Below are 15,620 nucleotides of genomic sequence, written 5' to 3' on the forward strand. Positions count from 1 at the left end.
CAGCCACCGCCCAATAGGGTGGCTGCGCAACTGGCCAATGAGGGAGCTATCAGATTAGGCCGACTGCCCAAAGGGAATGGGTCAGATTCCACCTCAGCGGAACCAGCCACTGGGGGCAGCTCACATCTCAGCACCACTGGCCAATAGGAATGGCTCCCACTTCAATGCCAATGGCCATTCAGGGCGGCTCCCACCTCAGCGCCACTGGCCAATGAGATGCAATCCACCTCCATTCCCCCCAATTCATGTCCGCCCATCCTCCCTAACCTCTCTCCTGCCAACACCCTCCCCATCCCATTGACTCTCTAATTTCCCTGCACCCCCTCCCTAACCTTTTCGCGGATATTCTTGCAGAAGATCATGTCGGGGTCCATCTCTTGGCGGGTGAACACATTCTTATGCCTCAGCTGAGTGCGCAGAATTTCGCCTTTGATCAGGTAGACCTGTGAGACGTACGGAACATTCCAGATTCCTCTACGGGGGGTTGGGGGAGAGGGGAAGGAGGCACAGGTCACTCAGAAACACATCCAAGTTCCATATATTCACCGTAGAGCCCCATTCAGCAGATCCAGCACATGCTACACTTTCACGCCCACCTCCGAATTCCCAGTTCCCTCAGCCCCTCTCCCTCTCCCCTTATCTAGGTACCACCAGCTGAATGTATTTATTTGGAGATACAGAACAGTAACAGGCCTATCGGCCAAAGGAGCCCACTCCGCCCAAATACACCCAACGACTAATTAACTTACTAACCTATACATCTTTAGGCTGTACACAGTCACAGGGAGAACATACAAGCTCCTTACAGACAGCGGTGGGAAATGAACCCAGCTCGCCGGTGCTGTAAAGCTTTATCCTAACTGCCGTGCTATCGTGCCAGCCGTAAATGAGCTTCTCAATGAGTTCAAACTCACTGATCAGGTGTTCACAGCAGTGACCACTGAGCTCCAGCAAGGAGATCCCATAGCCAAACACAGATGACTGGCCAGCACACCCCACCTCTCCCTCCACCCAGAACACAAAGCTGATTCCTCAGTCACTGGAAACCCGAAATAAATCAAGTACTTCGAGTACTTAGCAGGTTGACAGCATCAGAGGTGAAAGAAACAGTTAATATCTTGGGTCAAACACCCTTCATCATCCAATTGATTCTGTTCTCATTGCCTGAAGTTATCCTGAACAGAATTAGAATCTTTCCAATATCTGTTGAAGAGCCAAAGAATCTTTTTAAACACCACCGCACACTAAGCTGACTATAAAATCTATTTAAAATGTATTATGAGTCTACACAATATAGTAAAATAGAACACAGCACCAAACAGTCCACAGGACTGATTTCAATGGTGTAGTATACAGGTCTACAGAATCTACTTAAACACACTGCACCAAACAGTCTGCAGAAACTATTAAGAATTTTATTACAAGACTACGAAATTACAAATCTAGAGTCTATTTAAACAACATACTACACCAGTCTACAGTCTCTTTAAACAACACACTACACCAGTCTATAGTCTCTTTAAACACATTATGCCAGTCTACAGTCTCTTTATACAACACTACACCAGTCTACAGTCTCTTTAAACAACACATTACACCAGTCTATAGTCTCCTTCAACACACTATGCCAGTCTACAGTCTCTTTAAACAACACACTACACCAGTCTACAGAGTCTCTTTAAACACACCATGCCAGTCTACAGTCTCTTTAAACAACACACTACGCCAGTCTACAGTCTCTTTAAACAACACACTACACCAGTCTACAGAGTCTCTTTAAACAACACACCATGCCAGTCTACAGTCTCTTTAAACAACACACTACGCCAGTCTACAGTTTCTTTAAACAACACACTACACCAGTCTACAGAGTCTCTTTAAACAACACACCATGCCAGTCTACAGTCTCTTTAAACAACACTATGCCAGTCTACAGTCTCTTTAAACAACACACTACGCCAGTCTACAGTCTCTTTAAACAACGCACTACACCAGTCTACAGAGTCTCTTTAAACAACACACTATGCCAGTCTACAGTCTCTTTAAACACACTACGCCAGTCTACAGTCTCTTTAAACAACACACCACGCCAGTCTACAGTCTCTTTAAACACACTATGCCAGTCTAGTCTCTTTAAACAACACACTACACCAGTCTACAGTCTCTTTAAACAACACACCACGCCAGTCTACAGTCTCTTTAAACAACACACTACGCCAGTCTACAGTCTCTTTATACAACACTACACCAGTCTACAGTCTCTTTAAACAACACATTACACCAGTCTATAGTCTCCTTCAACACACTACGCCAGTCTACAGTCTCTTTAAACAACACACTACACCAGTCTACAGAGTCTCTTTAAACAACGCACTACACCAGTCTACAGAGTCTCTTTAAACAACACACTATGCCAGTCTACAGTCTCTTTAAACACACTACGCCAGTCTACAGTCTCTTTAAACAACACACCACGCCAGTCTACAGTCTCTTTAAACAACACACTACGCCAGTCTACAGTCTATTTAAACAACACACTACAACAGTCTACAGTCTCTTTAAAAAACACACCAGTCTACAGTCTCTCTAAAAAAAACACACTATACCAGTCTACAGTCTCTTTAAAAAACACTACACCAGTCTACGAGTCTCTTTAAACAACACACTACACCAGTCTACGAGTCTCTTTAAACAACACACTACACCAGTCTACGAGTCTCTTTAAACAACACACTACACCAGTCTACGAGTCTCTTTAAACACACTACACCAGTCTACGAGTCTCTTTAAACAACACACTACACCAGTCTACGAGTCTCTTTAAACACACTACACCAGTCTACAGTCTCTTTAAATACACTACGCCAGTCTAGTCTCTTTAAACACACTACACCAGTCTATAGAGTCTCTTTAAACAACACATCACGCCAGTCTACAGAGTCTATTTAAACACACTACACCAGTCTAATCTAGTTAAACAACATACTACACCAATCTAAAAACTCTTTAAACAACACACTATGCCAGTCTACAGTCTCTTTAAACAACACACATCAGTCTACAGTCTCTTTAAACAACACACTACACCAGTCTACAGCCTCTTTAAACACACACCAGTCTACAGTCTCTTTAAACAACATACTACACCAGTCTACAGTCTCTTTAAACAACACACACCACACCAGTCTACAGTCTCCTTAAACAACATACTACACTAGTCTACAGTCTCTTTAAACACACTAGGCCAGTCTACAGTCTCTTTAAACAACACACTACACCAGTCTACAGTCTCTTTAAACAACACACACCACACCAGTCTACAGTCTCCTTAAACAACATACTACACTAGTCTACAGTCTCTTTAAACACACTAGGCCAGTCTACAGTCTCTTTAAACACACTACACCAGTCTACAGTCTATTTAAACAACACACGCCAGTCTACAGTCTATTTAAACACAATACGCCAGTCTACAGTCTATTTAAACACACTACGCCAGTCTACAGTCTATTTAAACACACTACGCCAGTCTACAGTATGTTTAAACAACACACTACACTAGTCTACAGTCTAAACACACTATGCCAGTCTACAGTCTATTTAATCAACACACTATGCCAGTCTACAGTCTCTTTAAACACACTACACCAGTCTACAGTCTCTATAAACAACACACACCAGTCTACAGCCTCTTTAAACATACTACACCAGTCTACAGTCTCTTTAAACAACACACTACACCAGTCTACAGCCTCTTTAAACAACACACCAGTCTACAGTCTCTTTAAACAACACACTACGCCAGTCTACAGTCTCTTTAAACAACACACTACGCCAGTCTACAGTCTATTTAAACAACACACTACAACAGTCTACAGTCTCTTTAAAAAACACACCAGTCTACAGTCTCTCTAAAAAAAACACACTATACCAGTCTACAGTCTCTTTAAAAAACACTACACCAGTCTACGAGTCTCTTTAAACAACACACTACACCAGTCTACGAGTCTCTTTAAACAACATACTACACCAGTCTACGAGTCTCTTTAAACAACACACCACACCAGTCTACGAGTCTCTTTAAACAACACACTACACCAGTCTACGAGTCTCTTTAAACAACACACTATGCCAGTCTACAGTCTCTTTAAACAACACACTACGCCAGTCTACAGAGTCTCTTTAAACACACTACACCAGTCTACAGTCTCTTTAAATACACTACGCCAGTCTAGTCTCTTTAAACATACTACACCAGTCTATAGAGTCTCTTTAAACAACACATCACGCCAGTCTAGAGTCTATTTAAACACACTACACCAGTCTAGTCTAGTTAAACAACATACTACACCAATCTAAAAACTCTTTAAACAACACACTATGCCAGTCTACAGCCTCTTTAAACACACACCAGTCTACAGTCTCTTTAAACACACTAGGCCAGTCTACAGTCTCTTTAAACACACTACACCAGTCTACAGTCTATTTAAACAACACACACCAGTCTACAGTCTCTTTAAACAACACACTACACCAGTCTACAGCCTCTTTAAACACACACCAGTCTACAGTCTCTTTAAACAACATACTACACCAGTCTACAGTCTCCTTAAACAACACACTACACCAGTCTACAGCCTCTTTAAACACACACCAGTCTACAGTCTCTTTAAACAACATACTACACTAGTCTACAGTCTCTTTAAACACACTAGGCCAGTCTACAGTCTCTTTAAACACACTACACCAGTCTACAGTCTATTTAAACAACACACGCCAGTCTACAGTCTATTTAAACACAATACACCAGTCTACAGTCTATTTAAACACACTACGCCAGTCTACAGTATGTTTAAACAACACACTACACTAGTCTACAGTCTAAACACACTATGCCAGTCTACAGTCTATTTAATCAACACACTATGCCAGTCTACAGTCTCTTTAAACACACTACACCAGTCTACAGTCTCTTTAAACAACACACACCAGTCTACAGCCTCTTTAAACATACTACACCAGTCTACAGTCTCTTTAAACAACACACTACACCAGTCTACAGCCTCTTTAAACACACACCAGTCTACAGCCTGTTTAAACACACACCAGTCTACAGTCTCTTTAAACAACACACTACACCAGTCTACAGTCTCCTTAAACAACATACTACACTAGTCTACAGTCTCTTTAAACACACTAGGCCAGTCTACAGTCTCTTTAAACACACTACACCAGTCTACAGTCTATTTAAACAACACACGCCAGTCTACAGTCTATTTAAACACAATACGCCAGTCTACAGTCTATTTAAACACACTACGCCAGTCTACAGTATGTTTAAACAACACACTACACTAGTCTACAGTTTAAACACACTATGCCAGTCTACAGTCTATTTAATCAACACACTATGCCAGTCTACAGTCTCTTTAAACAACACACTACACCAGTCTACAGTCTCTTTAAACAACACACACCAGTCTACAGCCTCTTTAAACATACACCAGTCTACAGTCTCTTTAAACAACATACTACACCAATCTACAGTCTCTTTAAACAACACACTACACCAGTCTACAGTCTCCTTAAACAACACACTACAACAGTCTACAGTCTCTTTAAACAACATACTACACCAGTTTACAAGTCTATTTTAACAACACACTAAACCAGTCTAGTCTCTTTAAACAACACTACACTAGTCTACAGTATTTAAATATATTTCACCAGTCTACAGTCTGAACAACACACACCAGTCTACAGTCTCTTTAAACAATACACTACACCAGTCTACAGTCTCCTTAAACAACACACTACACCAGTCTACGAGTCTATTTAAACAACACACACCAGTCTACAGTATCTTTAAACAACACACTACACCAGTCTACAGTCTCTTTAAACAACACACTACACCAGTCTACAGTCTCCTTAAACAACACACTACACCAGTCTAGTCTCTTTAAACAACACTACACTAGTCTACAGTATTTAAACATATTTCACCAGTCTACAGTCTGAACAACACACACCAGTCTACAGTCTCTTTAAACAACACACTACACCAGTCTACAGTCTCCTTAAACAACACACACCAGTCTACGAGTCTATTTAAACACACACCAGTCTACAGTCTCTTTAAACAACACACTACACCAGTCTACAGTCTCTTTAAACAACACTACACCAGTCTACAGTCTCTTTAAACAACACACTACACCAGTCTACAGTCTCTTTAAACAACACACTACACCAGTCTACAGTATGTTTAAGCAACACACTACACTAGTCTACAGTCTAAACACACTACACCAGTCTACAGTCTATTTAAACAACACACACCAGTCTACAGTTAACAGTTTCTCTCCCCAGAGATGTCACTCGACCTGCTGAGAGCTCCCGGTATGAGGTTACTCACACTCTCTTGAGCTGGACTATATCGATGTAGTCCTCTGAGCGGCTGTAGTATCCCTCAGCGTTGATTGCACCCCAGAAGTTGGACCAAAGCTTGCCGTGGCGACTGACCATGGGGGCAATCACGTTCCTGCAGCACAGTGGCAAGAGAAAAGAGAAGCTTACTCCGGGGTCGATGGAGGGGAGGGGGGAATTGGGACCAATTCTCGCTGTCAGGATTCAGGGCAGGAAGATGTGGGATAATATTGAGTCTGCGGTTCACAAGCTCCAAGCTCACGAGAAGGCTGCAAGCTCTACCTGATATAACAATCCACAAATATCCTCACTTCAGGAAGGCTGAAACGACACAGCAAAGACAAGTTCACTTCACTGTTCAGTCTCCACGATGAGGTCTAGCTGTCAGCGATCACTATTTGAGCAGTGAGTCCCTACCAAGGAGGAGGCCATTCCAGCTACTGGTGAGGCCTCACTTGGAGCATTGTGAGCAGTTTTGGGCCCCTCATCTAAGACAGAATGTGCTGACATTGGAGAGGCTTCAAAGGAGGTTCACCAAAATGATTCCAAGGATGAAAGGCACTTGATGGCCCTGGGCCTTGCTCACTGAAATTCAGAAGAATGAGGGGGTGACCTCATTGAAACATGTCTAATGTTGAAAGGGCCCCAAAAGAGCGGATGTGGAGAGGATGTTTCTTATGGTGGGGAGTCTAACACCAGAGGACACAGCCTCAGAATAGAGAGGCGTCCATTCAGAACGGAGATGAGAAGGATCTTCTTCAGCCAGAGGGTGGTGAGTCTGTGGAATTCGTTGCCACAGGCGCCGTGGATTTAAGGCAAAGATTGAGAGATTCTTGATTAGTCAGGGCATGAAGGGATACAGGGAGAAGGCAGGAGATTGGGGCTGAGAGGAAAATTGGATCAGCCATGATGAAATGGTGGAGCAGACTCGATGGGCCAAATGGCCTAATTCTGCTCCCTCATCTATGGTCCTATGGTCTAACAAAGTAGTGTAAACAGTGTTCATTTTACTTTTAGTAATACACACTTAACTTAGACAAATGCTTCTGGACATAGAGTGGCTTAATTCTGCTGCTGTGATGGCTGGTTGGGGTCGAGCATGGATGTTTTGTCCCAGCTGTCTACAAGATACACAAGCCAGGGCAGATCAATATGGAGAGCAAGCCATTGCCCGTGCAGTAGGTACCCCTCTCCACACAACTGATTAATCCAGAGGAAGAGCAGAGACCGATACAGTTTAGCATCAGCTGCGTTACAGGAGTCGCCAGTCAGTGTTGAATTCAATGTAGGACTGCCTTAGGGACTCAAGCTCGAGATTTTTCCCCTCGGGGTTTACTCCAGAAACCTTCCCCATGAGTGGGTATAGCCACATGGCAGTGGAGGTTTGAGATCAGAGCTTTCCTTCTCCTAGGTGAGCTGCCCACCACAGCTATGTGAGTCTGACATCAGCTATGGGAAAGTTATTGGAAGGTATCCTAAGGGACCAGATATAGAAGTACTGTATTTCGATAGACGTGGACTGATTAACGATAGTCAGCATGGCTTCATGCACGGTAGGTCATGTCTAACCAATCTCACAGAGTTTTTCGAGGAAGTTATAAGGAAAGTGGATGAAGGCAAGGCCATGGATGTTGTCTACATGGACTTTAGCAAGACATTTGACAAGGTTTGGCATGGGAGGTTGGTTAAGAAGGTTCAGTCACTCGGCATTCAAGATGAATGAGGTGGTAAATTGGATTAGACATTGGCTTTGTGGGAGAAGCCAGAGAGTGGTAGGAGAGGGTTGTCTCTCTGACTGGAGGTTTGAGACTAGTGGTGGCCACAGGGATCGGTGCTGGGTCCTTTGTTGTTTGTCATTTATAATCACTAATGTGGATGATAATGTGGTTAACTGGATCAGCAAATTTGCGGATGACACCAAGATTGGGGGTGTAGTGGACAGTGAGGAAGGCTATCATGGCTTGCAGTGGGATCTGCATCAGCTGGAAAATGAGCTGAAAAATGGCAAATGGAATTTAATGAAGACAAGTAGGTGGTTTTGCACTTTGGTAGGACCAACCATCGAAGGTCTTATACTGTGAACAGCTGGGCACTGAGGAGTACCGTAGAACAAGGGGATCTGGGAACATAATTCGTTGAAAGGGGTGCCACAGGTAGATAGAGTCATAAAGAAAGCCTTTGACACACTGGCCTTCCTAAATCAATATATTGAGTACAGTTTTGGTCACCTACCTACAGGAAGAATGCAAACAAGGTTGAAAAAGTGCTGAGTAAACTTACAAAGATGTTGCAGGGTCTTGAGGACCTGAGTTATAAGGAGTGATTGAACTGGTCAGGACTGTATTCTTTAGAACAGAGAAGATTGAGAGGAGATTGGCAGGACCGCGCAGAGAGTTTAAAAAGGCAGGTTGCTACCAATGGCTGTCCTTTGGATCGGGACTACAAAGCGTCGTGGGAGCTGAATTGTGAAGGAAGGCAGTTTTTTTTTAAAACTTCTTCGAGTGCAAGAAGGGTGAGACTGCGCAGGCGCGTGACGTCGGCAGGACCGCGCGGAGAGTTTAAAAAGGTGACCACCCTATACAGCAGGCAGCTGTCGGAGCGGGCATTGGAGTGAGCGGTAGCAGAGTGTAGGGCTTTGGCTTCAACGGGCTTTGGCGGTAAACGGGAAGAGGCGAGAGCGAAGCACCAACTCTTTTTTTCTCTCCATCCCCCCCCCCCAACCCTTTCGCGAATCAGCCCGGACAGACAGGAACAGCAGGGCTCTCACAGCTAATGGTTTAAAAAGTTTGTCTGTTTGGCGAGGTAAGTGGGTGAGTAACTTATTTTTCCTGTTTCATTTGTGTAGAGTTAGATAGCATGCCTGCAGGGTTAGTGCTTTGTTCAGGATGTCAGATGTGGGAATCCTGGGAGACTTCCAGCCTCCCTGATGGCCACATCTGTGCCAGGTGCACCGAGATGCAGCTCCTCAGAGACCATGTTAGGGATCTGCAGCTGCAGCTTGATGGCCGACTGCTTATCAGGGAAAGTGGAGAGGTGATAGACAGGAGCTTTATGGGTTGAGCTAAGGAATAGCAGGGGTAAAAGGACCCTGATGGCAGTTATTTATAGGCCTCCAAACAGCTGCAGGGATGTGGACTACAAATTACAACTGGAAATAGAAAAGGCTTGTCAGAAGGGCAGTGTTATGATAATTGTGGGGGATTTTAACATGCGAGTAGATTGGAAAAATCAGGTCGGCACTGGATCTCAAGAGAGAGAATTTGTAGAATGTCTGCGAGATGGCTTTTTAGAACAGCTTGTTGTTGAGCCCACTAGGGGATCGGCTGTACTGGATTGGGTATTGTGTAATGAACCGGAGGTGATTGGAGAGATTGAGGTGAAGGAACCCTTAGGAGGCAGTGATCATAACATGATTGAGTTCACTGTGAAATTAGAAAAAGAGAAGCCGAAATCTGATGTGTCGGTATTTCAGTGGAGTAAAGGAAACTACAGTGGCATGAGAGAGGAACTGGCCAAAGTTGACTGGAAAGAGACTGGCGGGAAAGACGGCAGAGCAGCAGTGGCTGGAGTTTATGCGAGAAATGAGGAATGTGCAAGACAGGTATATTCCAAAAAAGAAGAAATTTTCCGGTGGAAAAAGGATGCAACCGTGGTTGACAAGAGAAGTCAAAGCCAAAGTTAAAGCTAAGGAGAGGGCATACAAGGAAGTAAAAATTAGTGGGAAGACAGAGGATTGGGAAGTCTTTAAAACCTTACAAAAGGAAACCAAGAAGGTCATTAAGAGAGAAAAGATTAACTATGAAAGGAAACTAGCAAATAATATCGAAGAGGATACTAAAAGCTTTTTCAAGTATATAAAGAGTAAAAGACAGGTGAGAGTAGATATAGGACCGATAGAAAATGATACTGGAGAAATTGTAATGGGAGATAAGGAGATGGCAGAGGAACTGAACAAGTATTTTGCATCAGTCTTCACTGAGGAAGACAGTAGGATACCGGACACTCAAGGGTGGCAGGGAAGAGAAGTGTGCGCAGTCACAATTACGACAGAGAAAGTACTCAGGAAGCTGAATAGGCTAAAGGTCGATAAATCTCCTGGACCAGATGGAATGCACCCTCGTGTTCTGAAGGAAGTAGCTGTGGAAATTGCGGAGGTATTAGCGATGATCTTTCAAAAGTTGATAGATTCTGGCATGGTTCCGGAGGACTGGAAGATTGCAAATGTCACTCCGCTATTTAAGAAGGGGGTAAGGAAGCAAAAAGGAAATTATAGACCTGTTAGCTTGACATCGGTGGTTGGGAAGTTGTTGGAGTCGATTGTCAAGGATGAGGTTACAGAGTACCTGGAGGCATATGACAAGATAGGCAGAACTCAGCATGGATTTCTTAAAGGAAAATCCTGCCTGACAAACCTATTACAATTTTTTGAGGAAATTACCAGTAGGCTAGACAAGGGAGATGCAGTGGATGTTGTATATTTGGATTTTCAGAAGGCCTTTGACAAGGTGCCACACATGAGGCTGCTTAACAAGATAAGAGCTCATGGAATTACAGGAAAGTTACATACGTGGATAGAGCGTTGGTTGATTGGCAGGAAACAGAGAGTGGGAATAAAGGGATCCTATTCTGGTTGGCTGCCGGTTACCAGTGGTGTTCCACAGGGATCAGTGTTGGGGCCGCTTCTTTTTACATTGTACATCAACGATTTGGATTATGGAATAGAGGGCTTTGTGGCTAAGTTTGCTGATGATACGGAGATAGGTGGAGGGGCCGGTAGTGCTGAGGAAACGGAGAGTCTGCAGAGAGACTTGGATAGATTGGAAGAATGGGCAGAGAAGTGGCAAATGAAGTACAATGTTGGAAAGTGTATGGTTATGCACTTTGGCAGAAAAAATAAACGGGCAGACTATTATTTAAATGGGGAAAGAATTCAAAGTTCTGAGATGCAATGGGACTTGGGAGTCCTCGTACAAGATTCCCTTAAAGTTAACCTCCAGGTTGAGTCAGTAGTGAAGAAGGCGAATGCAATGTTGGCATTCATTTCTAGAGGAATAGAGTATAGGAGCAGGGATGTGATGTTGAGGCTCTATAAGGCGCTGGTGAGACCTCACTTGGAGTACTGTGGGTAGTTTTGGTCTCCTTATTTAAGAAAGGATGTGCTGACATTGGAGAGGGTACAGAGAAGATTCACTAGAATGATTCCGGGAATGAGAGGGTTAACATATGAGGAACGTTTGTCCGCTCTTGGACTGTATTCCTTGGAGTTTAGAAGAATGAGGGGAGACCTCATAGAAACATTTCGAATGTTAAAAGGCATGGACAGAGTGGATGTGGCAAAGTTGTTTCCCATGATGGGGGAGTCTAGTACGAAAGGGCATGACTTCAGGATTGAAGGGCACCCTTTCAGAACAGAAATGGGAAAAAATTTTTTTAGTCAGAGGGTGGTGAATCTATGGAATTTGTTGCCACGGGCAGCAGTGGAGGCCAAGTCATTGGGTGTCTTTAAGGCAGAGATTGATAGGTATCTGAGTAGCCAGGGCATCAAAGGTTATGGTGAGAAGGTGGAGGAGTGGGACTAAATAGGATAAAATGGATCAGCTCATGATAAAATGGCGGAGCAGACTCGATGGGCCGAATGGCCTATTTCTGCTCCTTTGTCTTATGGTCTTATGGAGATTTGACAGAGGGATATAGATCGGGTAAATGCAAGCAGGCTTTCTCCATCGAGGTTGGATGGGACTACAACCAGAGGTCATGGGTTAAGGTTGAAAGATGAGAAGTTTAAGGGGAACCTGAGGGGAATCTTCTTCACTCAGAAGGTGGTGAGAGTGTGGAACAGTATCTCTGTTGTCACTGAGAGGGTGGTGAGAGTGTGGAATGAGGTGCTGGCGTGAGTGGTGCATGCGAGTGCGATCTCAATGTTTAAGAGATGTTTGGATAGGTACGTGGATGGTAGGGGCATGGAGGGCTGTGGTCCCAGTGCAGGTCAACGGGAGTTTAAATGGTTATCGGGATGGACTAGATTGGGGAGGGAGTGGGAAGCACCAGAGAGACATTCTGTAATGATGAATAAACTAGTCGCTTGGAATCAAATGATCTTGCCTGGTGTCTCAGGGCTGGGCGTGTCTGCACCCACACCCCCGCTCCCCTGACACACCTCCCCTGTCCACCCTCGCCATTCCCAACATCCTTTGCTCCCACCAGATTTACAAACTTGTTCTCTGCTCCACGTTGACAAACACAGTACTATGCAAAAGTCTTAGGCATCCCAGCTATATCTATTTGCCTAAGACTTTTGCACAGTCCTGTAGTTCCAAGTCAGAACAGTATGTAGGGGGCTTTGATTATGGGGGGGTTCCTCGTGCTTTTTCTGCCCTCGTCTTTCCAGCTGGTAGAGGTGAGGCGCTTGGAAGCTGCTGTCTAAGGAGTCTCAGTGAGCTGCTGCCGTGTGTCCTGTAGATGGGACACACTGTGTTAACGGAGGATAGAGTAGGTGACAGCGAATGGGGGTACCTATCAAGCAGCTGGTTTGTCCTGGACGCTGTCAATTTTTCTGTGGAGACAGCGGTCAGTAGTGATGCGTGGGAACACTAAGGGGGATAGGAGGGAGGGGAGAGACAAAGGCAGGAGGGAGGGGAGAGACAAAGGCAGGAGAGAGGGCAGAGGCAAAGGCAGGAGGGTGACAAGTGCGGCGCTGTAAGGGAGGAACACTGGACAGGTGGAAGCCGCGACTGGGAGGGTAAAGCGGGGAGAACAGCCCAGGCACGGGAGTGGGGGAAGACAGTGTGTGGGTGATGGGCAGATGGGAAGGGAAGGGTAAATCCGCTGAAAGAGGACTGTGGCCCAACTCAGATTAGGACTAAAACCAGTCTAAGATAATGTTGGATAAGAAGGAAGGTAGGAGTAGGTGTGTAGGTGTGCCTGACAGCCTGTATGTCCGTCTGTGTGTGTGTGGGTGCATGTGCGTCAGTGTGTGTCTGAGTGAAGAGTGTCAGTGTGTGTGCGCGCACATGTGCATCTTTGTGTGTATGCACAGGTGTGCATGTCAGTGCATGTGTGTGCCTGAGAGAGAGAGAGAGAGAGAGAGAGAGAGAGGGAGGGGTGGGGGAGGGGGGAGAAGGACAAGAGGGCGAGGGGGATGTGGTGAAGGACGGGAGGAGAGGGGGGTGAAGGATGGGAAGGGGGGATGAAGGATGGGGGAGAGGGGGGTGAAGGATGGGCGGGGGGGGTGAGGATGGGAAGAGAGAGGAGGGATACCTGTTGTGCTCAATGAGGATCCTCAGGGTCTCGGGATTGGTCAGGGCCACGTCCGAGTCCAGGTTCAGGTAGTAGTCACAGTCTGGGTTCTGTCGACACACATGGCTACGAACAACACAGACACAGTATTAGCATTCTGCCTGGGAATCCAGCTCCACAATCCCACCCGGGAATAGTTGAGGTCAGCTCTACCCAATGACACTTGCCTCCTGTACAAGCAGATCCCCTCTCCCTCCTCCATCGCCCATTCCTCATCCTCTTCCCTCAAACCCCTCCCCTTAAAACCCTCTCCTCCTCTCCCCAAAAGCCCTCCCTTTCTCTCCATCAAAAACATTCCCCTCCTCTCCCTCAAAACCCTCTCTGCTTCTCCCCCAAAACCCTCCTTTCCATCCCTCAAAAACCGTCCCCTCCTCCCCCTCAAAAGTCCTCCCCTCTTCTCCCTCAAAAGCCCAACCCTCCTCTCCCTCAAAATCCTCCATACCACTTCCTAAAAGCCCTCTTCACATCTCCCTCAAAAACCCTCTGCACCTCTCCTATCTCCACCCATGCTCCACTTCTTCCCCCCCACCCCCTTCTATCCCTGCCCCACCCTTGCCACTGCACGCCAAACCACCCCCCCACGCCCCTCCACTCTGCGGCCAGACTCACAGTCCCATGTCCCGGGCCTCTCCCTCCGTCATCTCCTCCTCAGGCCCCACGACCTTGACCGTGTAGAAGTCCTCCCTGTATTTCTCCCAGAACTCCTGGATGTGTTTCTCGTGGTAAACCTCCTGTTTCACAGAGCAGATATTTACCCCTCTGTCCACTGGCCTGGACTCGTCACATTCCCCGACACTCACCAAAGCCCGTGAGGCTCCTGGCAGCCACCTGGATCAGCCAGAGACGCCCAGCAGGACAAGGAACCAGGAAGCCCTTCGGCTCCCACCTCAGCCTCTCCTGCAGACTCGTGGGCAATGAGCTGAGTTGCCCGATTGTTGGAATTAGGGAAACAGGGCGTGATGTCTGTCAATCTGGCAGAGGGACCTTGTCCTGAGAATCCCGGCAGGAGTTGCCAACTCCCATCCTGGGTTTCCGGTGCCGTCTGTGTGTGGAGTTTACACGCTCTCCCTTTGACCACATGGCTTTTCCCCCAGGGGCTCCAGTTCCCCCTCACATTCCAACGACATGGGTTACCCGGCCACTGTGATTCAGTCCCCCTAGTGCGAGGGGAAGGTTAGAACCAGGAGAGAGTTGAAGGAGGGGGGGGAAGTTACATCACCGTTTGGTGTGGTGGGGGGCCACTGCACAGGATCAGAAAAAACTGTAAACTCTATCACGGGTACCAGCTTCTCCTGCATACGGGACATCTGCAAAATGCGATACCTCTAAAAGGTGGCATCTATCATTAAGGACCCGACCCCCATCACCCAGGACCTGCCCTCTTCTCATTGCTACCATCAGGGAGGAGGTACAGGAGTGTCAAGACACACACTCAACATTTCAGGAGCAGCCTCTTCCTCTCCACTGTCCGATTTCTGAATGGACACTGAATGCATGAACAATACCTCACTATGTCTTTTTGCTCGCCTTTTGCACTACTAACTTGATTAATTAATTTTAAAATTATACAGCACTGTGCATAAGTCTTAGGTACATATATAGCTAGGGTTCCCAAGACGTTTGCAGAGTGCTGTTTCTGTCAACATGGAATGGAGAGCAAGTTTTAAAGTCTGGTGGGAGCAAAGGATGGTGAGGGTGGAGCACCGTGGGATGGGTGTGGGGCAGGTGGCAGAGAAGGGGTGCCAGGGATGGGGGGGAGGGAGGGTGCCGCAGGTGCAGACACAGACACACCCAGCCCTGAGACACCGGGCAAGGTCATTTGATTCCAAACAATTGGTTTATTGATCATCACAGGAGGTCTCTCTGGTGCTTCCCACTCCCTCACCTCTCCCTTC

At 46.1% G+C, this 15,620-nt stretch overlaps 1 protein-coding gene across 1 annotated transcript in view; it reads right to left on the reverse strand.

Annotated features, from left to right (window-relative positions):
* Positions 1 to 15,620, reverse strand: part of LOC140197833 (multifunctional procollagen lysine hydroxylase and glycosyltransferase LH3-like) — a 121,134-nt gene that overhangs the window by 23,420 nt on the left and 82,094 nt on the right. Inside the window, exons 10-13 of the mRNA XM_072258311.1 lie at positions 14,335 to 14,456; positions 13,687 to 13,791; positions 6,419 to 6,544; positions 333 to 474 (exon numbers count right to left, since the gene is read on the reverse strand). Coding sequence (XP_072114412.1) covers positions 333 to 474; positions 6,419 to 6,544; positions 13,687 to 13,791; positions 14,335 to 14,456 — 495 coding nt within the window. The remainder of the gene's footprint in view (positions 1 to 332; positions 475 to 6,418; positions 6,545 to 13,686; positions 13,792 to 14,334; positions 14,457 to 15,620) is intronic.

Source organism: Mobula birostris, chromosome 5 (assembly GCF_030028105.1).
Source record: "Mobula birostris isolate sMobBir1 chromosome 5, sMobBir1.hap1, whole genome shotgun sequence".
Classification (NCBI taxonomy): domain Eukaryota; kingdom Metazoa; phylum Chordata; class Chondrichthyes; order Myliobatiformes; family Myliobatidae; genus Mobula; species Mobula birostris.